This window comes from Giraffa tippelskirchi, chromosome 10 (assembly GCF_054371585.1).
Source record: "Giraffa tippelskirchi isolate mGirTip1 chromosome 10, T2T-mGirTip1v1.2.pri, whole genome shotgun sequence".
NCBI classification, from domain to species: Eukaryota; Metazoa; Chordata; class Mammalia; order Artiodactyla; family Giraffidae; genus Giraffa; species Giraffa tippelskirchi.
This window is the reverse complement of record NC_137284.1, coordinates 94,170,627-94,198,307: the sequence shown is the minus strand read 5'-3', so window position 1 is coordinate 94,198,307 and position 27,681 is coordinate 94,170,627. Positions and strand designations below refer to the sequence as shown.

At 39.1% G+C, this 27,681-nt stretch overlaps 1 protein-coding gene across 2 annotated transcripts in view; it reads right to left on the bottom strand.

The window, feature by feature from the left end:
* Nucleotides 1–27,681, bottom strand: part of PRKAR2B (protein kinase cAMP-dependent type II regulatory subunit beta) — a 100,990-nt gene that overhangs the window by 57,330 nt on the left and 15,979 nt on the right. For both annotated transcript variants that reach the window (XM_081535957.1, XM_081535956.1), the window contains exon 2: nucleotides 18,004–18,039. In XM_081535957.1, the coding sequence (XP_081392083.1) occupies nucleotides 18,004–18,039 (36 nt within the window). The remainder of the gene's footprint in view (nucleotides 1–18,003; nucleotides 18,040–27,681) is intronic.

Genomic DNA, 27,681 nt, shown 5'->3' with positions numbered 1-27,681 from the left:
TGTATCAGTTTCCTTAGTTGCAATGTTAGAACAATACAGTAGCTGTGCTACGAGCTCAGTTGCTCAGTCATGTCCTACTCTTTTAGACACCATGGAATGTAGCCCACCAGGCTCCCCTGTCCATGGAGGCTATTATGATCATTCAAAGGATTTCTCAGTGGAATTCTAGGTTCTAGTTCTGTACACAGAATGGATCTATAACATGGAACCTGAATTCTAACTTTATCAATACAGAAAATCTTTACCTCATGTATATTACATTTCTAATGTCCTTAGTACTTCTGAAGTTAAAAAAGAAGAATTTTTTAAAAAATCAGTATTTGATGAGTGAAAATGATTTTGGAAGCAAAACCAGGAGAAGTCGTTGACACAAATGCTCCTTATGTATTTATTTCATTTCTCTGCTGGATTCTCAATCTAATATTAACTTTAAGCAACAGAGTTCGAGTCACTGAAACAATATAACATACTATTTCAGAGTTACTGTTGCGCTGCACAAGCCCTTGAAAGGCACAAATCAGAATGTACTCTACTTTCCTATATATGAAAAAGTGTTCTTATAGCTTTATAAAATATACTAAAGTTATTATTGTAAAAACCCTAAAGTATATATAATCTCAATGGACAAGAAAATATGATGCAGAAACAAAATGTCATTTCCCTATGCCTTTTTTTGCTCCATAGTTTAGACACAACCGTGGTGACAGAGGACGAGATGGTTGGATGGCATCACCAACTCAATGGACATGAGTTTGAGCAAGCTCTGGGAGATGGTGATGGACAGGGAAGACTGCATGCTGCATGCAGTCCATAGGGTCACAAAGAGTCGGACAACTGAGTCACTGAACAATAACAACAACAAAGTACATGTAAATCATAATAAATGCTTCTTGTTGGGGTTTCTAAACAGATCATTCCTAGCTCTGATCCCTAATTAGTCACCCAAAATGGAAAGCATATTCAATAATGTTGTCTGAAGTATATCCAAAATCCAGATCTTGATTCTATGTTAAAAAATGTGTTTTAATTTGTACTAAAATAATAGTTGACAGTGTTAGTTATATTTAAGAATACAATTAATAATCAATGCTGTGACCAAGCAGAGTTCATTCTAGGAATATAAGGATAGTTCAATATTAGAATATCTATTAATACAATTTACCATATCATTATGTTAAAAGAGAAAAACCAAATGATTATATGAATGATATGAAGGCATTTGACACATTCTATTTTAATTTCTTAAGATTTTTTTTAAAAATCTTTTTTAAAAATCTTAATCTTCTTCAAAAATCTTAGTAGTATTAGTAATACTACTAGGAAACATATTACTATATTATTATATATAATATTATATTATAATGTATTATTATATTCCTACCACGTTATTACATTCTACTATTCTCCCTACATGGTGGCTCAGATGGTAAAGAATCTGTCTGCAATGCGGGAGACCTGGGTTTGATCCCTGGGTCTGGAAGATCCCCTGGAGAAGGAAATGGCAACCCACTTCAGTATTCTTGCCTAGAGAATTCTATGAACAAAGGAGCCTGGTGGGCTACAGTCTATGGGGTAGCAAAGAGTGAGACTAGACTGAGCAACTAACATACAAACACACACACACTATTCTTTAGGAAATGGGTTAAGTATTCTACATTGATTATCTCATCAATCAACAATAACCCATGAGTAAGGTACTCTCATAGCCCCAGAAAATGAACTGAAGTTCAAACAGCCTAAACAACCCTCTCAAGGTCAAACAGCTGTTGAATGGCAAAGCTCAAATTTGAACCCAAAGCTCTGTGACCTTAGAGCTCAAACATTTAATAAGGCAGTAAAGGGGAAAAAAAATTGAATAGGCAGTTAACAGAAAAATACATATGGTCAAAAAAAAAAAGTAATGCCAACTCTCACTCAAATTTTTACAAATGCCAACTAAAACATACTGATCTGTTGAATTGATACACAATTTAAAGTTCTGTAAGTATATGTTAAACATAATTTGAAAGTATAAATTAGTATACTATTTTAAAGGGCAACTAGATAATGCCTACACAAGTGTCACATGCTTATACTTTTGACTTGTAGAAATATATCCACTTCTAGAAATATATCCTATAGATGTACTTGCACAATTATGCAAAGATCCTGAAAGATGATGCTGTGAAAGTGCTGCACTCAATATGCCAGCAAATCTGGAAAACTCAGGAGCGGCCACAGGACTGGAAAAGGTCAGTTTTCATTCCAATCCCAAAGAAAGGCAATGCCAAAGAATGCTCAAACTACTGCACAATTGCACTCATCTCACATGCTAGTAAAGTAATGCTTAAAATTCTCCAAGCCAGGCTTCAGCAATACGTGAACCGTGAACTTCCAGATGTTCAAGTTGGTTTTAGAAAAGGCAGAGGAACCAGAGATCAAATTGCCAACATCCACTGGATCATCGAAAAAGCAAGAGAGTTCCAGAAAAACATCTATTTCTGCTTTATTGTCTATGCCAAAGCCTTTGACTTGTGGATCACAATAAACTGTGGAAAATTCTGAAAGAGATGGGAATACCAGACCATCTGACCTGTCTCTTGAGAAACCTGTATGCAGGTCAGGAAGCAACAGTTAGAACTGGACATGGAACAACAGACTGGTTCCAAATAGGAAAAGGAGTACGTCAAGGCTGTATATTGTCACCCTGCTTATTTAACTTATATGCAGAGTACATCATGAGAAACGCTGGGCTGGAAGAAACACAAGCTGGACTCAAGATTGCTGGGAGAAATATCAATAACCTCAGATATGCAGATGACACCACCCTTATGGCAGAAAGCGAAGAAGAGCTAAAGAGCCTCTTGATGAAAGTGAAAGAGGGGAGTGAAAAAGTTGGCTTAAAGCTCAACGTTCAGAAAACTAAGATCATGGCATCTGGTCCCATCACTTCATGGGAAATACATGGGGAAACAGTGGAAACAGTGTCAGACTTTATTTTTTTGGGCTCCAAAATCCCTGCAGATGGTGATTGCAGCCATGAAATTAAAAGACGCTTACTCCTTGGAAGGAAGGTTATTACCAACCTAGATAGCATATTTAAAAGCAGAGACATTACTTTGCCAACAAAGGTCCGTCTAGTCAAGACTATGGTTTTTTCAGTAGTCACGTATGGATGTGAGAGTTGGACGGTGAAGAAAGCTGAGCACCGAAGAATTGATGCTTTTGAACTGTGGTGTTGGAGAAGACTCTTGAGAGTCCCTTGGACTGCAAGGAGACCCAACCAGTCCATCCTAAAGGAGATCAGTCCTGGGTGTTCATTGGAAGGACTGATGTTGAAGCTGAGACTCCAATACTTTGGCCACCTGATGCGAAGAGTTGACTCATTGGAAAAGACTCTAATGCTGGGAAGGACTGGGGGCAGTAGGAGAAGGGGACAACAGAGGATGAGATGCTTGGATGGCATCACCGACTCGATAGACATGGGTTTGGGTAAACTCCGGGAGTTGGTGATGGACAGGGAGGCCTGGCGTGCTGCAATTCATGGGGTCGCAAAGAGTCGGACACGACTGAGCGACTGAACTGAACAGAACTGAAAATGGAAACACCCTTGTTATTTACATAAACTTTAATACATTCATATAGTAGAACACTATTCAGTCATTAAAGTAAGAATGGGGTACCTCTAGATGTAAGGACATGAAAAGTGGTACAGGGCACACTGTTAAGTGAAAAAGGCAATGTACAAAGCTGGATATAATTTTAATTCTAACTAAATATGTATGTGCATAAAAATGCCCAGGAAAGTACTCAAGAAATCATTAACTGCATTACCTCTAGGACTAGGACTGGGAATGATGGGAGAAAGAAGCACCTTTAGTGTTCACTTTGTACTTCTTTGTACTATTTGCCTTTTTACCATGCTGCTGCTGCTGCTAAGTCGCTTCAGTCGTGTCCGACTCTGTGCGACCCCATAGACGGCAGCCCACCAGGCTCCGTTGTCCCTGGGATTCTCCAGGCAAGAACACTGGAGTGGGTTGCCATTTCCTTCTCCAAAGTATGAAAGTGAAAAGTGAAAGTGAAGTTGCTCAGTCATGTTCAACTCTTTGCGACCCCATGGACTACAGCCTACCAGGCTCCTCCATCCATGGGAGTTTCCAGGCAAGAGTACTGGAGTGGGGTGCCATTGCCTTCTCCGTTTTTACCATGAGCACGTACCAATTTAATAATAAAAAAACTTTAAATGATATAAAAGGTACATGTACACACTGATTACAATATAAAACATGGATACATATAAAAACAGGGATACTGATCCATAAAGGTTCTGTTTTAGAAATATTTTAATAGTTGAACTTAAAATAGTGGGAAATGACTTTATCATTAAGAAGGCCAAAAAAAAGAAAAAAAGATACTGACTTTCTGTTGCTGAAGATAGAGGAGAGCAGGAAATGATTTCAAATTAACACAGAGAAGACGAACAAGCCATGGCCAGTCAGCCACGTTTCTCCGCGCTTCTCATTTCACCCTCTCCCTTCCGAATCACCACGAGGCGTCTCACATACTGTTTTTAGACTGCTCAGAGTGCTGGACTCATTGGTTTCTAGTTTATACAAATAAATGTAACTAGATCTTTTTTATTTATAATATTCATAATTACAATAATAAAATTCTGCAAACCATGAAAATTTGGCTCATTCAGTTCTAAGCATATTCCTTAGGTATACCTGCATCATTAATCTTCCAGTTTGATTTGCACACATCTAAAAAGCATATATATGGTGGTCATGACAATATAAATTAAACTGATTCTTCCCAGTATTAAGAGTTTTTTTCCCTTCTCCAGGGAGAAACAAAGAGAAATAATAAAAATCACTAAACTTCAAGCAAATTATTTCTAACAATGTAGTTAATTGTATGTAAAAACAAGTAGTATTATAGTTTATAATATTTCTGGATACTTATCCATTAATTTGAGTGGTAACATAGTATTTTCAGGTACCTAGTTGAAATGGAAAGGAAATACTTAAATTTAGATCAAAATTAATCTGAATCAAGATGTCAGAGGCGAAGGCAGAGTGCAAGTCACATCAGGAACTGCTTTTTATATATTTTGTATAAGGACCACTTTGGAAAAGTTGATTTTAATAAATTGTAGAATCACATGCTACACCACCAGTTCAGGGTGAGGATTTTTTTTAATAAACCTTTTCTGCTACTAAGAAGGAAAAATAAAAGGAAAAAAAATTTTGAACCATGTGAATTGACTGCTAAAAGTATCAGAATGTAAACCATTTCTAATTTGGGGCACAGAAAACTTGACTAACCTTGGCTGTCAGAGAACAATAACAATAAATGCTTCATTTGCAAGTATGTGTAGAAATAATGCTCGTACTAGAAACCATTGCTTTTTCTTTCCTTTGATGGAATTTGGTGTATAAAATATTTAACATAATTTCAAAATTCAGGATGAATTATAAAGGAAATATAGCTAGTTGTTCGATTGAGTGTTCTCCAGAATCCTCACAAACAAGGGGATGATTTGGCTGTGACATAGCCAAAATTTTTATAGTTCTACTAGCCTACATCTCTCATTTAATAAAACTATTAAAAACTAGTTTGATTCAATTTTCAAGTATAAATTAATCATATTTTAAAAAGTGAAAATATGACTTTAGGCATGACCTTAGACTCTTTGTGCCTCAGTTTCCACACCTGTAAAATGGAGACCAAAAGAAAACTTCCTTCAAAGACGGCAGCAGTGATTCTTGCAGGTTATCATGAGGAAGGCAGCTAAAACGCAGTGCCTGGCACATGATCCATCCTGCATAGATTTTAGTATCATCATCACCATCTACTTTCACAAGAAGTTAGACTGCTAGGGCTCATAACCAAAGCAAGTGCTCCTTACTCAAGCTCCCTTGTCAGAGAAATTTATTCTTTGAAAAAAGCAAAGGGGAAAGCGTGGGGAATTAAAAATTCATGAGAAACATTTAGCACTGGTAAAAACAAGACAACAGGCCCAAAATGAAGTTGCTTCTACTAAGCCTCAAGTCATCAAACTGAGACATAATTACAGTTTCTGCTCTCCCAGAAATGGAATCTTAAACCAGCCAATCAGGAGTCACTTGGTCTGCCTCACAGACCCTGCTACTCCCTTAAGGAAAGTGACCTTGCAGTAATAACGAATTCACTTTTTTCCTAGTGTAACTTCCTTGGCTCCGCTCCATTCTGCCTATAAAAAGTGTTTCATTTCATGCAGCTCCTCAGGGCCCCTTCCCATCTGCTAGATGGGATGCTGCTGCTACTGCTAAGTCACTTCAGTCGTGTACGACTCTGTGCGACCCCATAGACGGCAGCCCACCAGGCTCCCCCGTCCCTGGGATTCTCCAGGCAAGAATACTGGAGTGGGTTGCCATTTCCTTCTCCAGATGGGATGCAACCCGAGTCAAATCCATCTTTGCTCAAGGTAACTTTTAAAGTGTTTAGTATGCTTCAGCTTATCTTCTAACAGGATGCACAGGCTGCCTTCAGAACATACGATCTCTGCTTCAGAATCTCTGTCCAGGCTGAGACAACCAACCAAGAAACACCAGGACCTCTGCCTACATGGGTTAACAATAAGAATCCCTTCTGCTGCTGCTGAGTCACTTCAGTCATGTCTGACTTTGTGCGACCCCATAGACGGCAGCCCACAAGGCTCCCTCGTCCCTGGGATTCTCCAGGCAAGAACACTGGAGTGGGTTGCCATTTCCTTCTCCAATGCATGAAAGTGAAAAGTGAAAGTGAAGTCGCTCAGTCGTATCCAAACGACTTTTAGCGAGCCCATGGACTGGAACCTACAGGCTCCGCCATCCATGGGATTTTCCAGGCAAGAGTACTGGAGTAGGGTGCCATTGCCTTCTCCGAAGAATCCCTTCTAAACGATGTAATTCAAGAAATGATTTAACTAAAGAAAAACTCTGATTTTATTTAACTTCTAATTTAATTGCTTAGGTGATACAATATGAATGCTTATTTTAATCAATAAAAATATATAATTCTGGATTATAAGCCTTTTTTTATTATTCTCATTCCAAGAATAGCTCTCAACTCTAAGAAAGGTACTTAAAAATAGATTAAATTGTCCCTTTCACATAAATGTGCTGAAGAAAAGAAAATCAACACTGTAACGGTCACAGAATCTGAATTAAGTGAAAATACCAAATAAAAAGGTAACTTAAAAGTAGCAGTTTATTTTTAGAAACCCACAGAGTTGAAGTTTTCAGTTTCTACTGCAACACACCACTCTGAGCAACCTGTTGAAACTCAGCTCTGAAAATAACCCCACAGCATAAAAGTCATGTACATTTTCTGGAGCACCATGGGTCTGGTACCCCATCTACGTTATGCAATGAGCGTATCAAACTACCTACATCTGCTTTTAAATGGGAACTATAACTTGGAATTCTCTTTTAAAATATCTAAGGAGAGGGTCAGTTCCACCTTTTTTGATGGAGGCCAGTAAAGATGACTAATATTCACAATTCCTTGAAACAAGTATAATGATATAATTATTTAAGCTGCTCAGTCTTTCAAATGAAAGGCGCTTTTTTACCATCCTGAAAACAAAAACTATTAATTTGTGTTTTCATTTTTTTTAGCAATTTGATTATACTATCTTATGTAAAATAACAACAACAAAACCAATAATCTCAGGTTTTAATGCAAAACCAAATGAAGCAAAAAATGATGGTAGTGGTGGTGAAACCCACTTGTTAATGTTTTCAGTTCCACCATTAATTTTCAGAAAACATGATCAAATGATTAGGTGGTATAAAATACACTGTTGGGCTCTTGGTCTCAGAATGCAATGACAGGAACATTCTCCAGTAATCAGCTCCCAGAAGCAGCTGGTTCAATCTGATTAAGAGGGTTGGGGGGTAGGGGTGGGGAGGCGAAGGCTATACACACACCCATCTAAAATTAAAGGTTAAATCTTAAAAAGTGGGTCAACTTATTTTCAAAATAACCATCTACAAGCACAGCTTATAATTTAGGGGAGACTGAAGTTGCTTTCTGTTTTTACCTGAAGAGCTAAAGGATGTTACATTTGAGAGAAATCTCTCCCATCTCCCCACAAATATTGACATGGTGTTAATTAAGTTAATCCACATTTGCAATAAGGGAATTACCTGTAAGAGATACACAGAATTATGCACTTAGGTGAATTAAAACTAAGTGGGAGGGATTATCAGAGAAAACACCATAGATACTAATATTGTGACATTCTGATTAGATTAAAATTTGACAAATTGAGCCTAAAGATATATAAAAGTTTATTTAGCACCCATTGTGCATCAGGCACCATGCCTTTTTTTTTTTTTTTTAAAGCTTTGCCTACATCTCTTCATGAATTACACCAACCCCGTTTTACAGAAGAGGGTTTAAGGAAGTTGTCCATGGTCACACAGCTAAAAAGTAATGCAACTGAAATCCTAAATTACATTTATCGGCCTCTGGCCCAGCCCAGTGCCAAACACACTGCAGGCTCTTGTTGAATATTTGGTCAATAAATGGAAGAATGGCCTCAAATACAAGCTCTTTGCTTCTATACCTCCTGCCTTCTGTAATCATGATAAACATGAGGTTAAGACTCTCACTGGGAACCTGATAGAGTTAGCCTTACAGAAAGTTCAGTTAAACAAGCATTCATAATAAATTATAACCAAAAGACCCTCCATCCAACTCTGTCCTCGTTGTTCTGTCATCCTTGGTCATCCACAAGATGCAAGACCATCTAGACAACCAGCTTTCCCCAATTTCATCTCCATGCTTCTCTAAGCTTCCCCATTGGTCCTGGAAGGCATAGCATGTTTACTGCTGCTCTGCCCAGCGCCCAACACCATGCCTGGTGATGCTAAGTGCTCAATAAATATCTACTCAATAGCTGACCTGTGGGACAGCCCCTGCCCCCAACCACTGTAAGAGCACCACTACTGTCAAAGGTCCTATGCCCTGCACACAGTGGGATCCAAATGATGGTGAGGGATGGCCCTGGCTCCCCACTCTGGCATCCAGACCATACGTGTACTCCCTGTTGATGCCCTGCTTCTGAGATTCATGACATTCTGGCACCCTTGGACCAGCGTCTAGCTCTGTCTTATTTCCACTCCAGTTCTGCCATAGTCACAGAACACACCAATGTCCATGTCCACCCTCAATTTTTTTCTGCTTCCTCAACCCCAGTAAAGCTTCATCCAATATCCACTTTAGCAGTCTCACTCCACAACTGATGCACACTGGTCCCAACTCCTCTGGAATCTTAAAGCACATTACAACACAGCTGACCCAATCTTCCCATCCTTCTGGGACTCCCATTTCCTTACCTCCCATTCTCTTTTTTCTTCAACTTCACCCAGAAATGCCCTTTTCCCACAGTTCACTAATTAGCATGCTCATGGTTTAGTAGAGGAAAAGAGACATGTGAACAGCCATGATATCAAACAATGTGTAACAGTAACAGCAGCTTGGGTGCATACATAGATGGCGCCTAGAAAGAAAGAGTGCTGAGGGGTGGGGTACATGGCGCGGGGTGAGTTGCCACAAGGCCAGACAAGCAAACCCCATGGAGTGTTTCCAACGTGAAGAGGCACATGGATGCCAGGAAGAGAGGTAAGAACACACATGCCATGAACCAGGGCCAGGGGCCCCCACATACCAGCATCCTACCTCTCCAAGAGAGCCGCTCTCGTTCAGTCTGCTCTCATAAAAATGCCCAAATGGTAAAATATCCTTTTTGGTTTCATTTTAATCATCAGTTCCTATAGATAAATGTACAATTACCCTTTTGAAAAGCTTCTTATGAGAACTTTCATATCTCATACAGACCACACCAAGGTCATGACACCTAAACCTCAGCATCCATAGTGAGATAAGTCCAGACAGCAGGAGCTTCTAGGAGCTATTACAATTATTCAATAGTACAGCTGTGTGATACCGCCCTGGCAATTTCACTACAGTTTACAAAAGGGCAGGTCTGCAATGGATCGGGGGTGAAGGGGCAGGGAGAACTGGTCCTTCACACAGTTGTGGAGTAGTGACGTCCACTCTGATCATCCTTACAGAACAGCTGCAGTTAGTTCAAATGTCCACCCTATCTCCTCCTGTCTGTTTCACAGGCAGTGTCTAGGGACCTGACACACAAGGGGCTCAGCAAGCTGCACAGGCCTCCCTGCCGTCTTCCAAGCATTTGGCATCTGCTGGCCCCGAGACTAAGGACACATTTAGGAGCAGAAGGAGATACCCCACCTGGCCCTGAACTACAGACCAAGGTTTTACTATTGCCTTTCTCTTTCCCTTCCTGGGGGTCTCCAAGAGAACTTGGGAGAAATGGCAATAAAGGTCAGGAGCTAATCTCCCACTGGCCATAAGACAGTTTATCAGCATTCCTGGGCCTAACAAAAAAGAACCAGAGACGGAACATCTGCCGTGGTCCACTTGGCTGTCTTGCACTGCAAGTCAGAAGTACCAGTCAGCTAGGAGTGCCAGGGAGGGAGGAGGCGGGGAAGAAACTGGGGGCACAGAGGGGGCAGCACTGGCTCTGGTCACCTCCTCTGACTTGTGACGAACCCCAAGGGAGAATCCGTTTTAACACAAGCCTGAGAACACAGAGAGAACAAGTGGCTTGCAACTACTCCCCCCACAAGGAGTCCCAGGGCCTGTGCACTGGCCTCTCAGAGAACCCCCCCACCTCACGCCCAGGTCCACCCTCCGCTCTCCCCTCACCTCCCTGCCTGGTGCTGGCACTCTGGTTTCATCTGGCTGCCTCCATGGAGCTGTCTGACTCTTGACTTCAGCCCCACCCCTGGGTGTTATCTTTCTAAACAATTCTTGGTGTCCCACTGTGCAGTCTACAAGATACCTCTGGCACCCTTAAGTCCACTCCAGGCTCCTGGAGGCTGCTGCCTATTCCTAAGACTCATGTGAACCTCAGGCTGAGATTGTGGAACCAAACTGGGGTGAATACTGTATCAAATGATTTTCATGTATTATCTACTGTTTAATCATTACAATCTTTTTGTGAGATAGGTATTATCTCCATTTTATTTTTTATTTTTTTTTTTTTTAATAAATTTATTTATTTTAGTTGGGGGCTAATTACTTTACAATATTGTAATAGTTTTTGCCATACATTGACATGAATCAGCCATGGGTTTACATGTGTTCCCCTTCCCGGACCCCCCACCCACCTCCCTCCCCATCCCATCCTTCTGGATCATCCCATTGCCCCGACCCTGAGCCCTTGTCACATGCATCGAACATGGAATGGTGCTCTGTTTCACATACGACAATACACATGTCTCAATGCCATTCTCCCAGAACGTCCCACCCTCACCTTCTCCCTCAGAGTCCATAAAAATTGTTCCATGCATCTGTGTCTCTTATTCTGTCTCGCATATAGGGTTATCGTTACCATCTTTCAAATTCCATGTATTATCTCCATTTTATACCTAGAGAAACAAAGGTACCTAAGACCAACACCAACACACACACACACACACACACACACACACACACACTCTTTTAATAAGTGGATATATGAGTAGAGTAAATGCTCCAGCCTAGGTCTATCTGAAAGCAGAGCCTATACGGCCTCCCCTAGTAAGAGACCCTAAACATTTTGCAGCAATGGTTTAGTTAAAGGCAGAAATAACCCCTGGCCTTCAAGCCTCTGCTGTCCATGGCCTTGAGCATCTGCTTACTTCAGGCCACAGGTGCCTGATGGCAGAGGTCAAGTGTAGAGCACCATACTATAAAAAAGGATTTATAATAAAAATAGCTAGCTACTAGTGATAAAGTACAGATACTGCCCTTATCTACCTGCTGAAATCTACATCATAAGCCTTAAAGACCAGCTCAAAGGCACCTTTCTGTGAGCCCCACACCCTGGAAGAACTGTACCTTTTCTCCTTTTCACTCTTTGGATATTGTGGTACTAAGCACACGCCTGCTAGACTCTGAACTTCCTAAGGAGCCCTATCCTGCTCTTTTTTTCATCTCTAGCATTATAACTGGCACAAAATAAAGACTTGGTAACATTTGCTAAATGAATTAGTAAATGAAAGTAGGATTCTCACAGAATGCATTATCTATTGTTTTTGACTATCAAGCTTGAAATGAGCTTCTAAGAACAAAATATAAATGTAAATATATTCATACAAGCAAATTAGTTTGAAAATACGAGAATGACCTCTGGGAGAAAATAATTTGGGGGCTAAAAGCTCTCATCAAAAAACTTTAAAATAAAAACAATGAACACCAAGGCTACAAAATATTTTCAAAACAAAACACAAGGAAGCATATGCTCCCTGAATCAAGGAAGCATATGTTCCCTGAATCAGATTCAAGACGAGATCTGAACTTCTGCTATTTCACTACTTTTCTTGGGAACTAATCATGCTCTGTTTGGGGGTGAGATTACTGAGTTTTTAATGTGCCATTTTACACAGTGGGTGTGTGAGATTCAAAGACTTAATTTCACCTCTGAATTATTCCACACACTGGTTTAGGGAAAATTAGATCTTAGCTCTGTTAAAAATATACTATAAAATTCAGTGCTCATGTTATGGCTAAAATTGAATAGTGGCTAATTCTCAACATGAGAAAAGAAAATTAGCTAATTCATAATTTGGAGTTTCATTTTCACTTCTATTTTAAGAAAAAAAATGATGTACTAGATCAAGTGATGCTCAATAGCTGTTCACGAAAGCAATACTAAATGTCCATGCAAAGACTTCATGGTCTTCAATGGGGCATCGTGACCAGACAGTGGATGTGCCCGTACAATCTGAGAACAGGTCGTAGGGGAAAGTGCCTCACTGTTGGGGGCAACTGTCAGAACGCTAAAAAAGCAGTTTTAAAATTTCAGGGAGCCAACTTATGAAAGACAAGAAAAGTGGAGTCATGACAATTAAATGCAATGTAAAATCCTTGAATGTGCTTGAATGAAGAAAAAAAAAGACTTACCAAGACAACTGAGGAAATCGGACTCTAGATGGTAGATTAGATAACAGCATTATATCAAGGTTAAATTCCCTGCATGTTCTATTATGTAGAAAATGTCCTTGTTCTCAAGAGATATGTATGAACTATTTATGATTCCTAAAAGGTTCAGTTAAAAAAACATAAAGGTACGTATCTGGGCATGTGCAAGGAAAAAAAGAAAAAAGCATATAAATGTGGCAAAATAGTAACACCTGGGAAATCTAGATAAAGGTGTTCATTGAACTATTCCTCAAACTTCTCTATAAGCTTGACTTTTTCAAAATGAAATTCTGAGGTTAAAAAAAATTCAGAGAGGTTTGACCTCCTGAGAAGGCATTGTCTCAAGATTAATGGGTCATTTCAATTTGTTTTTCAATTCAGAGCCAAAACCACAGAGGAAAACCATTAAGCTCTTAAAAGAAACCCTGCAATGTCTAAACAATAAAAAGAGAGGCCCGTATTAAAGGATGAATATCAAGTACCGTTATGACTCTTTAAGGATTTTTTGACAGACTAAGACAGAGAGTTGAGCATTTTATTGTTTCGTTTTAAACTATGTTCCAGGGGGCTGACCACCAACTTTTTTGAGAGCCTAGGTACTCTGCTTTAACAAAAACCATCTAACTTAACCATAACAAGGTGACTATTGCTGCTATGATCTCAAAGTGAAAGAAAATGAAAATAAGAAAGAAACACTCGATGAGATAAATAACTTATCTACAAATTCACACAGTAAATGGGTGGTTTGAACGCGAGTCTGTATAACTCTACATTCTAGGGTCTTTCCCATACAATATACTAGATAAAAATCAATGCAATAGAATTGCTGTTTGCTTTAAGTTTTATTCTTCAAAGATTTATTCAGCCACTATCTCTACTACTACCACTAACTTCAATAGTAATTAAGCAATAAATGGGCTTCCCTGGTGGCTCAGTGGTAAAGAATTCATCTGCCAAGCAAGAGCCACAGGTTTGATCCCTGAGTCAGGAAGATCGCCTGGAGAAGGAAATGGCAACCCACTCCAGTACAGTATTCTTGCCTGAGAAATCCCATGGACAGAGGAATCCTGGAGGTCTACAGTCCCTGAGGTTGCAAAGAGTCGGATATGACTTCACAACTAAACAACAACAACAAACAATAAATGGTATATTTCCTTTTTTTTCCATCTAGAAAATAATCTTCCGAAACAAAGTCCATAAGCTTTAAGAAAACTAAACCCAAACTGTCAGTGTTATTTCTATCAAAAGTCTACAACAGATTATATATATGACTTTCGTGTATCTGAAAAGACATACCGGTAAGAAGTGATTACTCAGAGGAGAAACGGATCATAAAAGAACAAAAGAACAAAACAAAACAAAAATTGTTTAAAAATAGGGTTAGGATCATGGGATGTTGTTTAAAAATAAGTTTATGGCTAATCATATGATAATATATAAGTGTATCGAATCAACACGCTGTACATTTTAAACATACACAATGTTACTAATACATGCCTTTCATTCCTGAACCAAATGGAAAACTAGTTTATGAAACTTCTAAAAACTCTTTAAAATTCTAAGAATTCTGTTTGAAAACTGAGTGAAACTAATTCCTTTTATTTATAGAAATAAAAACCAACAGGTTTACGGGCAGGCACTGCAAACACATGAGGACAGTTCAACAGATACAGTGCCGCTGAAAGTATAAAGATGATCCAAAATCATGTGTCTGCTAAACACATTCTGATATAAACCGTCCCCTCATCCTCCTGAGCCATAACAAGAGAAAAAGGCATAAAAAGGAAAAATGTTTTGTCTGAAGCATTCAGGTTGAAATATCTACTGTTGACAGATGCAGTATGAATCAAAAAGCCAAAACCTCAAAGATTTAGGAAACTCAGTCAGATTAGGACTATGTATATAACAGTCCTAAACTTTCATTCAATCAAAAGTGACTGAATACCTAGCACTAACAAATTAGTTTTATTGTTGTAACGTATACACACAGTATCTGTTGTTATAACTATCATTTAAAAATAGTAGTAGTAGTGTTAGTCGCTCAGTTGTGTCCCACTCTTTGAGACCCCATGGACTGTAGCCCATGAGGCTCCTCTGTCCATGGGATTTTCCAGGCAAGAATATTGGAGTGAGTTGCCATTCCCTTCTCAGGTAACTTCCCAATCCGGGGATCAAACCTAGGTCTCCTGCACTGCAGGCAGATTTTTTACCATCTGAACTACAGGGAAACCCTCATTTAAAAATAATAGATAAATAAGTAATAAATTCTTGTATCCTATATGTCTGGTTGATTTTACCTGATGTAATTTTTTTCCCTTAAATTACAGGTCTCACATTACAAATTTAAATTTATAGTTTATTTCTGAAAAGTATTTCTGAACTAAAATGTCATCAAAAAAAGATATCCCAAGAAGTAGTTTTAATTATCAAATATGAATTTCTCTATTTTAAGTGGGTATCTAGTTTTTTTATTTTTTGGAAATGCTATTTTAAAAGAAATTGAAGTCTATCTCTACTACTAAATTAAATTACTTTTAGCCACTAAATTAAATTTACAAAGAGAACTAAAGAATTTCCTCCTTAAGATGCCTTAAGACTGTTTTGTTTTCTTCTTTGTCAAAAAAGTTTTAGTTAGAGACCATTGTTCTTTTTATCTCAGGTAGTAAATATTTCATTTCCCTTGCCTGAAAGACTGAACATGTGTATAAGATGCTTAGCATAGCCCCTGACCTACCAGGGTACTCCATAAACCAGTTCTCTTTTCCTCCCAATAATCAGTGTCAAAGTTCATTCCTACAGTGCTCTCCAGCATGTTATATTATTAGAGTTATAAAGAGTCAGACACGACTGAGTGACTAAGCACAGCACAATACTTATACCTTTAAAAGCTTTTGTAACATGGCTCTGAACTTGATATCATTTCATTTTTCTTTCAATTGCTTCCTCCTGTTTTCACATTTCCCATTACCTGTCACTCTAGGGAAAAAAATGCAACATTTGACTTGAGTGTGTATTTCTTTGCTGGTGTTCCATCTTATCTGCATTTCCAGCCAATTTTGCTGAGATACAATGGACACAGATTTAGCCGTGGTGGTAGGGGCTGAAATAATGTTGTTTCAAAATTAACCTACACTGGGACTTCCCTGGTAGTCTAGTAGTTAAGACTCCACTCAGGAACCTACTGAGCCCTGGATCTACAACCAATGGTAAGTATACTGAACAACAAATGTTAATGGAATTTGCCCAGAAATACTGTCTCATGTCAGGCAGAAAGGGAGATAATTTATTCTGAGAGTCTTAATTACATTTCTATGGAAAGACTCTCACATCATGAAAACAAGATATCACACTACTGATTCTCTCTTACTGTTCCTCTCTGTTTTCACCACTGTTGACAAAAGACTATGTATTATACCAGAATAAGATCACTCTTGATTGCTCTACTTTGGGGTAAAGTCTGACTGATGCTTTACTGACAAAAACATAATTTCTTACTCCACAAAAGGCATTATAATCTACTCTTTGTTTCCAACATTTAAAATAGATATGCCTTGACGTTACAAAAAGCTCACAAGGATGAAGCAGATACCATCCCAACAGAACATATTTTCCTAATCTCTGTCTTATTCCTTATAGACCTGGTCACCACATAATAAGAGTGAATTATACCAGAAACTGTTGACAAATTAAATACAAAACTCAATTTTAAAACACCTTTAATAATATAAATATAGCACATATGGAAAGGAGGTAATTTTATGAAATAAATGAATCATTTGTATTGTATAAATGTCAAAGATGATCTGTTTGAATTTTATCTTGTGTTTTTCAACCAAAAAACTTAGTTATAAATAAAAGAAAGTCATTTTTTCCAAACCAAACATGGTAGTACTTCATTTGTCCTCTATCTTTGGAGAAGAAGGTATTTCACAGAGGTGAATTTCCAAACAATAATTTATCCATTTCAATGCCCAAACTCACTTAGGATAGAAATGCTTTCAGCTGTGTCCTGTACTTACCTACTCATGTAATGTAGGTGGCACCCAGTATGAGTGAGTGTTAAGTTGCTTGAATCACATCTGACTCTTTGCAACCCTATGGACTATAGCCCACCAAGCTCCTCTGCCCAGGGTATTCCAGGCAAGAATACTAGAGTGGGTTGCCATACCCTCCTCTAGGGGATCTTCCCGACCCAGGGATCAAACTTGCGTCTCCTGCATCGCAGGCAGATTCTTTACTGCTGAGCCATGGGGGAAGTATCCAGTGTAGGGAACCAAATTTAAATTCTTGCCAACGGCTAATGTCTCCCTCAATGTGAATATGCAGGAGGTTACTAAGGTATCTCTAGGACACCAATAAATATAAAGCAATTTGCTCCTATTCTAAATGGCTCCATGATGACAAGTTCTTATATCTCAGTGTTATGAGTTTTAATGTCTTTATTAAAAACTATCATCCCTTCCCATTTTGAGTCTCCTTCCCTGGTGGTTCAGACAGTAAAGCATCTGGCTGCAATGCGGAAGACCCGGGTTTGATCCCTGGGTGGGGAAGATCCCCTGGAGAAGGGAATGGCAACCCACTCCAGTATTCTTTCCTGGAGAATCCCATGGACAGAGGAGCCTGGTGAGCTACAGTCTGTGGGGTCACAAAGAGTCAGACACGACTGAGTGATTTCACTTTTACCTAAGTTCTAAATCACTTCTTCTAAACTGTGTCTGGCAAACCAGATAACCATGTAATTAGTAATTTACCAAGCGCAGAAATAAACAAATTTGGGTAAGAGTCTCCATACGTTAGCCACAGTGCGATTTTAAGTTTAGCCACTCAGAGGATATTTCCATTTACTTCCTAGTTCTTGATTTTATCATATGGCTGTTTTCTGGGAAAATGACTGATAAATAAGTTATTACTCTATAGCAATTATTCTTTTCATACCTTCTTATCCAATCCCTTTTTAAAATGTCACCATTAGTAAGCAAAATCCATAAGGAGACTTACCTGAGGCACGCCTTGTAAATCGGTTTATTACTGGAGCTGAAAGAGAAAAGTGGGATAATATGCTTAGATAAAATTCTAATTTATCCAAAACCCGGAAAAGGAACTAAATTGTTAATGATCCCATAAGTTAAATAAGAGAAAGATATGAATGAGTAACAAGTGCTAGAAGAAATACATAAATATATGAAAATTAAATGTTTAAATTTAATACTAGACAAGGAAATATAAATTAAAACCAATATTTCATCTGTGAAATAGTGCCTCCAAAACTCTTTAAATGAAAATCCCTAGCTTTGTGTAGCTGAAATTACTTACCTAGTACAGTGCAAATCTATATAATATTTTTATAAACAATTTGGCAATTACATGAAGTATCCTAAAAGGTTTGTCTCCTTTAAAAAAGTAATTCAACTTTTAAGAGAGTTATCCCAGAGAAATATTACTAGAAAAGGAAAAAGCTATTTAACAGCATCATTTTCACAGTGAAAAAATCTGGAAACAAAACTAATGCTCATGTATGCTGATATCATTATTAGGTAAAGATAGTATATTGTTGATATTCTCAGATTTAATATTTGTAGTGTCGACAATTTTGGGGTTCAACCCAAAAGTCCATGACATGCAAATCTGTCTGCAGAAGGCTACAGTTTCAGGCTGGACGTGGGAGTGTACCGCTCTACCATAAGCCCACCCTTGGCCCACTTCCCACACTCAACTTAGCTCTGTTGTTTCTTCTTGGTTTTGTTTATAACTATCTCAAGAAATGAGGTAGAGGTATTTTCTTGATAGAAGCAGGTAAGTTTACAGTTCATATTATATACAGAAAGGACATCAGGCACTAACTACACAGTGTATTTTAGTAGCAGGATGTCATGGCTCTACTGTAATACTTTCTAATACTTCAATACTTTTAAAACAGTCGTTATAAAGACGGTTTACACTATGGAAAGAGGTCAAGTAAAAAAAGAAGACTAAAATTTTTGGCAGCATTATGTCAAACAGCACAAAAATTACAGATGCTTAGGAATAAGTACTAGAAGAAAATTATGTCAGATGTTTTACACTAATCCTTGCAACTATGCCTTTAAATATCAGCACCTCCACATTACTGATGACAACATTTTATAGTAAGGCTTGGAGATACTGATTAGTTTGCTTTAGACCACATAGCCACACTGTGGCAGAACTTGAGTATTTGAACTTAAGCACTTCTAGCACCAAAATGCTTCCCACCAAGAGCAGAAAGCAAAAATACTGACACCTGAAATCACAAAGTAATAGGTAAGTATTTCCTCCCATATTGATTTCCACTTTTAATGAGGATTAATTCTGTGAAATAATCCACAAACCCAATTATTAAAATACTATAGTTTATAGCAAAATTATATCCTCTCAAATGATCAAGATACAAAATTTCCACTATTTACATACCAAATTAATTCAGCCACATAGCTGCAAAGTCACAAATCACTTAAATAAAAATCTTTCATCAGATAAATGGTATATTTTAGATATCACACACACACACACAAATGTCCACCAGTTTTCTTGGATACTTTCAAACCTCTTTTTCACAATTCCTTCAGGACCTAGTCTAAAGGAAGCCTCCCCAAGCCAGCCATGAGGATGGGAAAGGAGAGAGTGCAGAAAAATTCAACCACAAGAATGCAAGATAGACAGTGCAGGCTGACCAGAGCAAGATGAAGGTAAAAAGCATATCTCAGCTCTGGGGTGAAAACACAGGAGATACTTTCTGCCTGCTGCTCCAGCCTCTCCTCTAGACAATGAAGTCACAGCACAATGAGCTTCTGGTTTGAAGTTCTGGGATGTCTTTGTTCCCTTGGGTTCCCTCAGGTTTGTGCGTCTTTCTGAAGTGTTGGAGGCAGAGACAGATTTTCAAGGAAGTGACATTGCCTTCTTGTAGGTGTACTCTAAGTTTGTGGGAGCAATTTTTTCAACCATCTTAATAATTCAGAGGACATCTTTGACATTTGACAGACGATGTACAGGACAGTTCTATACAACAAAGAACTGTCCTGAATCCCACAACGTTCATGCTTTCACATATCCAACTGGATATTCACGTTGGCAAGCAAGTCAACTTACAACCATCTGAGACTAGATTCCAACACTGTTTACTATTTAAGTACAGGGCTTCCCTGGTGGCTCAGTGGTAAAGAATCCATTCACCAATGCAGGAGACACAGGTCTGATCCCTGGTCCAGGAAGACCCCACATACTGTGGAGCAACTAAGCTCATGCACCACAACTACTGAGCCTGTGTTCTAGAGCCCGGGGCTCAACAACAAGAGAAGCCACCACAAAGAGAAGCCTGCACACTGCAACTAGAGAGTAGCTCCTGCTTGCTGCAACTAGAGAAAAGCCCAGCCCATGCAGCAACGAAGACCCACCCAGCACAGCCAAAAAATATATAAGATTTTTTTTAAATATAAAGTACAATTATTAGATGCAGTTTTAACATACATAAAATTTTCAGCAACACAAATACGACATAAATCAAAGGAATTGGGTGGGCTTCTGGTATTTTGTTTTGTTTGGAATTATACTAACATTTGTTCATCATTTCAAAAAATCATGTCACTACTATAATCGGGGTATCTGAATGGCCAGTAGAATACACCTGATTAGACTACATTTGCAGCTTTCATATTCTTAGTGACTCTACAAGTAAGTGGGAGAATCTAACTATGTTTCCCTGTGTACATGTAAGCACATGCCTACTGCAACACATTACTATAAATTACTTGCCTTTGTTTCTCCTTTATATTTTTGCTAGAAATTACGTAAAATTTTAAATTGTGGGTAGAGAGGTTCTATGACAATGACTTCTGTCGCCATAGTAAATGGGGCACGGGCCTGGGTAATTAAAAAGATGGGGGCACCAAGCATATGTTACGCAGTTGTCAAGGTAAGCACTGGGTTTTGACAAAATTACCAAAAATTCAATCCCTCATAAACCATATCCCTTCATATCCACTGGCAGGGATAAAACACAAGCGTTTCCTGCATTAGCTCTTGGCAAACCAACAGTAACCGTCACAATTTTTCTTGTTTTTTTTAGTCCAGCAGCCAAAATAGGGAAGAAGGTTGAGATTCAGGGTGGAGGCCTCGCTGGAAGTAAAGCGATGTGCATCTGGGCAGGGTGTGCCTGTGTTTTCTCTCGCAGGAACCCAAGTACAGGGAAGAGGAGCAGGAGGAAAGTGAAGAAGGACGCACCAACTAGGGTCAGGAGGCGTGGGCTCCACTGCCAGCCCCATCGCCTTCCAGGGAACCGTGGATGAATCATGTAACTTTGAGATAAATTCTCAGTTTAAAAAATATGCAAGGTAAGATCTGCCCTCCTTAATTCAAGAGGGTTTTAAGAAAAAATAGACATCTTTGAAAGTGCCTATGAACTATAAATTCCTATTCAACTATAAAAGATTGATGTTTATTTATTGTGAGCTAATATTACCAATTTTAACATTACCACTTTTTAAATATACAAAGAGCAGAACAAATCCACAAAAAAGTTAACAGATGATGTTTTAAAATCTGCTAAGTCAAAGCAATGGCACCCCACTCCAGTACTCTTGCCTGGAAAATCCCATGGACAGAGGAGCCTGGTAGGCTGCAGTCCATGGGGTCGCTAAGAGTCGGACACGACTGAGCGACTTCACTTTCACTTTTCCCTTTCATGCACTGGAGAAGGAAATGGCAATCCACTCCAGTATTCTTGCCTGGAGAATCCCAGGGACGGCGGAGCCTGATGGGCTGCCGTCTATGGGGTCGCACAGAGTCGGACACGACTGAAGCGACTTAGCAGCAGTAGCAGCAGCAGCAAGTCAAAGCAGGTTTTCCCAGACTCTTGGTTTCCACCTTTAGATTTTCTTATTCTATGGATCCCTGATAGCTCAGTTGGTAAAGAATCCGCCTGTAATGCAGGAGACCCCGGTTTGACTCCTGGGTCGGGAAGATCCACTGGAGAAGGGATAGGCCACCCACTCCAGTAATCTTGGGCTTCCCTTATGGCTCAGCTGGTAACGAATGCACCCTGCAATGCGGGAGACCTGGGTTCGATCCCTGGGTTGGGAAGATCCCCTGGCGAAGGGAAAGGCTACCCACTCCAGTATTCTGGCCTGGAGAATTCCATGGACTGTATAGTCCATGGGGTCACAAAGAGTGGGACATGACTGAGCAACTTTCACTTTCTTACTCTATGGATATTCTGGGAGTGTATTTATACACCCCCCCCCCCAATATTAGGAGACTATAGGAGGAAAAATATAGCAAATGTACTATCTACCTGGAGAAACAAACAAATATGATTTAAGAATATATTAAATGCCTCTAACATTTGAAAGAGATATAACCTATGATCTTAATGAATCCTCAAGGGAAAATACAGAAATGTTTATATAGGTTTACTTTCTCCCAAGTGCCATTCCAGCAGAATACTGAGAGTCCTGTGTTCCTATGAATATCTTCGTGCTTATCTAACCAGAGATTCTGTCAGTTTCCAAACTAGATGGGTCTTAATTCCCTCCGCCCCCAGGAGACACAGAAGTGTAGCTGATTCAAGTCGTCTTTAATCCTGGAGCATCCTTACAAGAAAAAACGCTCCATTACTTGAGATGGCTGAATAAGCCTCTCTATTCCTAGCAGGGAAAACAACCTCCCACACCTGTGACTCCCCACCAGTGCCAGCGGGACCTGCTTATCTTCTCACTTCTTTTTGCCTGAAGCCCAAGATAACCAGTGCCTGGCAGATAAGAGGCACTGAATCAACAGCGGTGGGTGAATCCATCCACTCTGTGAAGTAAACAGAGCAAGTCTCCTTGTCCCACTTCCTCTGCTGTTTATTGGATGTGGGTGCCGGGCACTGGGAGTGTGACAGAGCCCTTGCCTCTGAAGAGCTTGACCAAGTCGGGAGGTATTTTCAAATACTACGGCTGCAAGGGCTTACACCACACAAGCAGCTACTCTAACAGGAACATTTAGATAAAAGAGAAATTTCACAGAAGACTAGAAAACTCAAGAAATTCTATGAAAACAAATGCAGTCAACTGAAAGCATGAACCAATGAGTTTGGCCTTCAAAAAGAAAAGCCAGGTTGATAGTCATACAGACAGTCTGCATCTCTGAGCATAATGCTGGGGAAGAAGTCCCATCCAACTTAAAGAAATAAGAGCCCTGAGCTGTGATTTACAGTCATTAAACACACACACACACACACACACACACACACACACACACACACACAGCCACCCTATCTATACTGTAGCCACGTTGGTTAAATACTTTTTGCAGAAAAAAGTTCATGTACCCTGAAGTAAGATGTACACAACAGTCTTGGAGTCAGCACAATAATTAACATCCCCAGTCTCATGAGTCACCTTTTCTAGAATAAACATTTTCCAAATCTGCTCTCTAAATAAAAGATTCTAGAAATTATGTCAACTGAAACCATGCTAGGTAATTATTTTTGACAGAATAAATACTTGGCTCAGAGTAAATTTCTCTTATGCCTGAGCTATAAGGCTCACCTTTGAAGGAAGGAAAATTTAGCTTGTTTAAAAGATCAACAGCAACAAAAGCAAATAAACAACAAAACCTGAAATACTGTGCTAATTAACCAAACAAACACAATTTTCAAACTTCTTTATACATGTTTACTTTCTGACATTGCAAAGGACCATTTATTTATATTCTGTGTCTTTGTCAAAGCCACATCCCCTCAAAGTACTTCTGATCAGACATCATGGGAACCGTTTGAGAAGCAAGTGTTTGAGGGACCAGTTTTCTTTTTCCTTTTCGATTATATAGCATGAGATTTAGGTGTCCTATCTACCCATATACGTGGAGCATGGCTGGAGTAGGGCAGAATGAGATGAAATACAGACGTTCAGCTTTTTTAAAATGCCACCTTTAAGGACCACTAAAGAGATGCACAGGCTCATTCTTTCTATTCACAAAGCAAACTCCTCAAAATATAACTGATATTCTAAAATACTGAGATAATAGAATATAACTACTACTCTAGGTGAAAAAAACACTCTTGGTTTACTTTTGCTTATGAATAAACTTGATTCTCCACTTTTTAATTCATGAGGACTTTACCAAAAATGCCCTCTTAGGACCAGAAAGAAAAATTCAACTTCAGCTACAAGAGTTTTAAGGTAGCTAAGCTTATAAAGCCACACACAGAGTTGATGTAATAACAATGTCCAGAACGAGGCTCCCAATACTTTAAGGATTTTGAAATGTGGGTTCCGAAGAAAAACTGGAGATGGGAAAGGCCATTGTCAAAGCTGCTGCTGCTGCTGCTGCTGCTAAGTCGCTTCAGTCATGTCCGACTCTGTGCGACCCTACAGACGGCAGCCCACCAGGCTCCGCTGTCCCCGGGATTCTCCAGGCAAGAATACTGGAGTGAGTTGCCATTTCCTTCTCCAGTGCATGAAAGGGAAAAGTGAAAGTGAAGTCGCTCAGTCGTCCGACTCTTAGCGACCCCATGGACTGTAGCCTACCAGGCTCCTCTGTCCATGGGATTTTCCAGGCAAGAGTACTGGCGTGGGGTGCCATTGTCAAAGCTACATCAATGCAATCTCTGATTCTGCATATGCTAAAACTGTCTCTTCTAAACCTGTAAGATCAAGTATGTGCAAAGGGCAGATGTACAGAGACTAATGTTTTGTTCCTAAGAGTGAATAATCCAGACTAGACCACTAAGAATACTACAAAAACCAAAAGCTAGGAGAGTTCAAATCTTCACACATCCCTGAAGGCACAATAAAACCAGACCCAAAAAAAGAGTAGTTAAGAAAAATATAAGGGCTCTGAAATGAAGACCAAACCATCAGGAAATGTGATTAAGGTCGGCCTAATCACAAAAGTATGGTTTTGGAAAACACCACCTTGTCTTCACAGAATGATGTTCCTGCTATTCTAGGCTCAGCTCAAATGCCTCCTAAAAAAAAGAGGACTTTCTCTGAATACTCAGTTTAACCCCATGCAGGTCCTCTCAAAACACATCATTCTTTGTCTTCCAAGTGGTCAGCACTATCTAAAGATACCTTTTGTTGCTGCTGTTCAGTAGCTCAGTAGTGTCCAACTCTTTGCGACCCCATGGACTACAGCATGCCAGGCTTATCTGTCCTTCACTATCTCCTGGAGTTTGTTCAAACTCATGTCCACTGATTTGGTGATGCCATCCAATCATCTTGTGTATTATGTTTACTGTGTGTTTCCTCCCATGCTACCGAGAGGGCAGCATCCTTCCTTGTCTGTTTCACTACTGTATATCCCAGTACCTAGAACTCTGCTTAATACGTATTTGACTCAACAAATACTGAATGAATAGTACTCTTGAAAAATTAATATAATAAGGTTATTCCCTGATACTTAAAGATTATTTGGACAAATGTAAGTGATAATTTATACACACATTAAATTTATGAAACTCATAAAATACTGTACTGGCTGGAACATAAAAATCAACTTTAAAACAGTAGAGTTACACCGGCCTTTGACTTTTTGTACAAGCAGTAAAATGCAATCCCATTTATGACCCATAATTAGAAAAATTCAACCCAGCTGCTAGTTTCCAACAAAAATAATGAAAAATTTCACAAGTTAATCAGTGCAGAAAGCAAAGGCACTTTTCAGTTAAAATTTGGGAAAGAGGCTTTTAAGAACATCTATGTTTCAAACAGTTTTATTTTTAATCAAGGTGAAAATGACATACAATGAAGTGCACAATTCAGTGAGTTCTGACAAATGTATACACCTGTGTTACCAACACTCCAATCAATATACAAAACATTTTCAACACCCTGGAAAGATTCCACCAACTCCTTACAGTCATTTCCCACCATCCCTCAGGAAACTACTATTAGTATTTCTACCACTATAGCTTAGTTTTGCCTGTCTATGAATTTCATACAAATGTGAGATTTATTCTCACTGCTGAGAAGATCAATAGTTTGTTCTTTTTTGCGGAGTAGTATTTCATTGTGTGAATGCACTACAATTTGTCTATCCATTCTCCTGTTGATGACTTCTTCCAATCTGGGCCATCATGAATAAAACTTCTATACATATTTTTATACAGATCTTTTTGTGAACATATGCATTTCTCATGTAGATACCTAGAAGGGGCTTCCCTGGTAGCTCAGCTGGTAAAACATCTGCCTGCAATGCAGGAAACCCTGGTTCAATTTCTGGGTCAGGAAGATTCCCTGAACAAAGCATAAGCTTCCCACTCGAGTATTAATGGGCTTCCCTGGTGTCTCAGATGGTAAAGAATCTGCCTGCAATGTGGGAGACATGGGTTTGATCCCTGGGTTGGGAAGATCCCCTGGAGGAGGGAATGGTAACCCATTCCAGTATTCTTGCCTGGAGAATTCCCATGTACAGAGGTGCCTGGCAGGCTATGGTCCATAGGGGTTGCAAAGAGTCAGACACAACTGAGCCATCCAGTACAGCACAGCACAGATACCTAGAGTGGGACTGCTGGGTCATAGGTAAATAAATGTTAAACCTTATAAAAAACCTGTTGATTTCTTGTTTGTACCATTTCATCCTCTCATGTAATAAACAAGAATTTCAGTTACTCTATATCTTTGCTAACATAAGATATGTCTTCTATTTTAGCTATTCTTGTTTGTTTAGTGGAATCTCATTATGATTTTAATGTTAATTTCCTTAATAACTAAAGATACTAAGCACTCTCCCATGGATTTATTGGCCATTCTTATGTCTTCCTTATTAAACTGTTCAAGTCTTTTGCTCAGTTTGATTAGAGGCTTTTTATTGTTGAGATTTAACAGCTCCTTATATATATTCCAGTAAAAATAAATTAGAATATGTAAGGGAAAAAAATCACAATTATAATAGCAACAAAAAATAATAAGTAACTTAGAAATAAAGTTAAGAAAAGACAAGAAAATCCTTTATGGAGAAAATTACAGAACACTGAAGAAATGAAAGGAAAATTGAATAAATGGAGATATGCAATGTTCATGGACAGGAAGATTCAATATCATTTAAAGAAGTTATCCTAAATGTTCTGTGGAGTAATAAAAGCCCATGAGTAGTTAAACAATTCTGAAGAAAAATAAGGTAAAAATTACTTCAGTTCAGTCGCTCAGTCGTGTCTCTTTGCGACCCCATGGACTGCAGCATGCCAGGCCTCCCTGTCCAACAACAACTCCCAGAGTTCACTCAAACTCATGTCCACTGAGTTGGTGATGCCATCCAACCATCTCACCCTCTGTTGTCCCCTTCTCCTCCCACCTTCAATCTTTCCCAGCATCAGGGTCTTTTACACTGAGTCAGTTCTTCTCATCAGGTGGCCAAAGTACTGGAGTTTCAGCTTCAGCATCAGTCCTTCCAATGAATATTCAGGACTGATTTCTTTTAGGATGGACTGGTTGGATCTTCTTGCAGTCCAAAGGACTCTCAAGAGTCTTCTCCAACACCACAGTTCAAAAGCATCAATTCTTTGGCGCTCACCTTTCTTTATAGTCCAACTTTCACATCCATACATGACTACTGGAAAAACCATAGCTTTGACTCAATGGATCTTTGTTGGCAAAGTAATGTCTCTGCTTTTTAATATGCTGTCTAGGTTGGTTATAACTTTTCTTCCAAGGAGTAAGCGTCTTTTAATTTTATGGC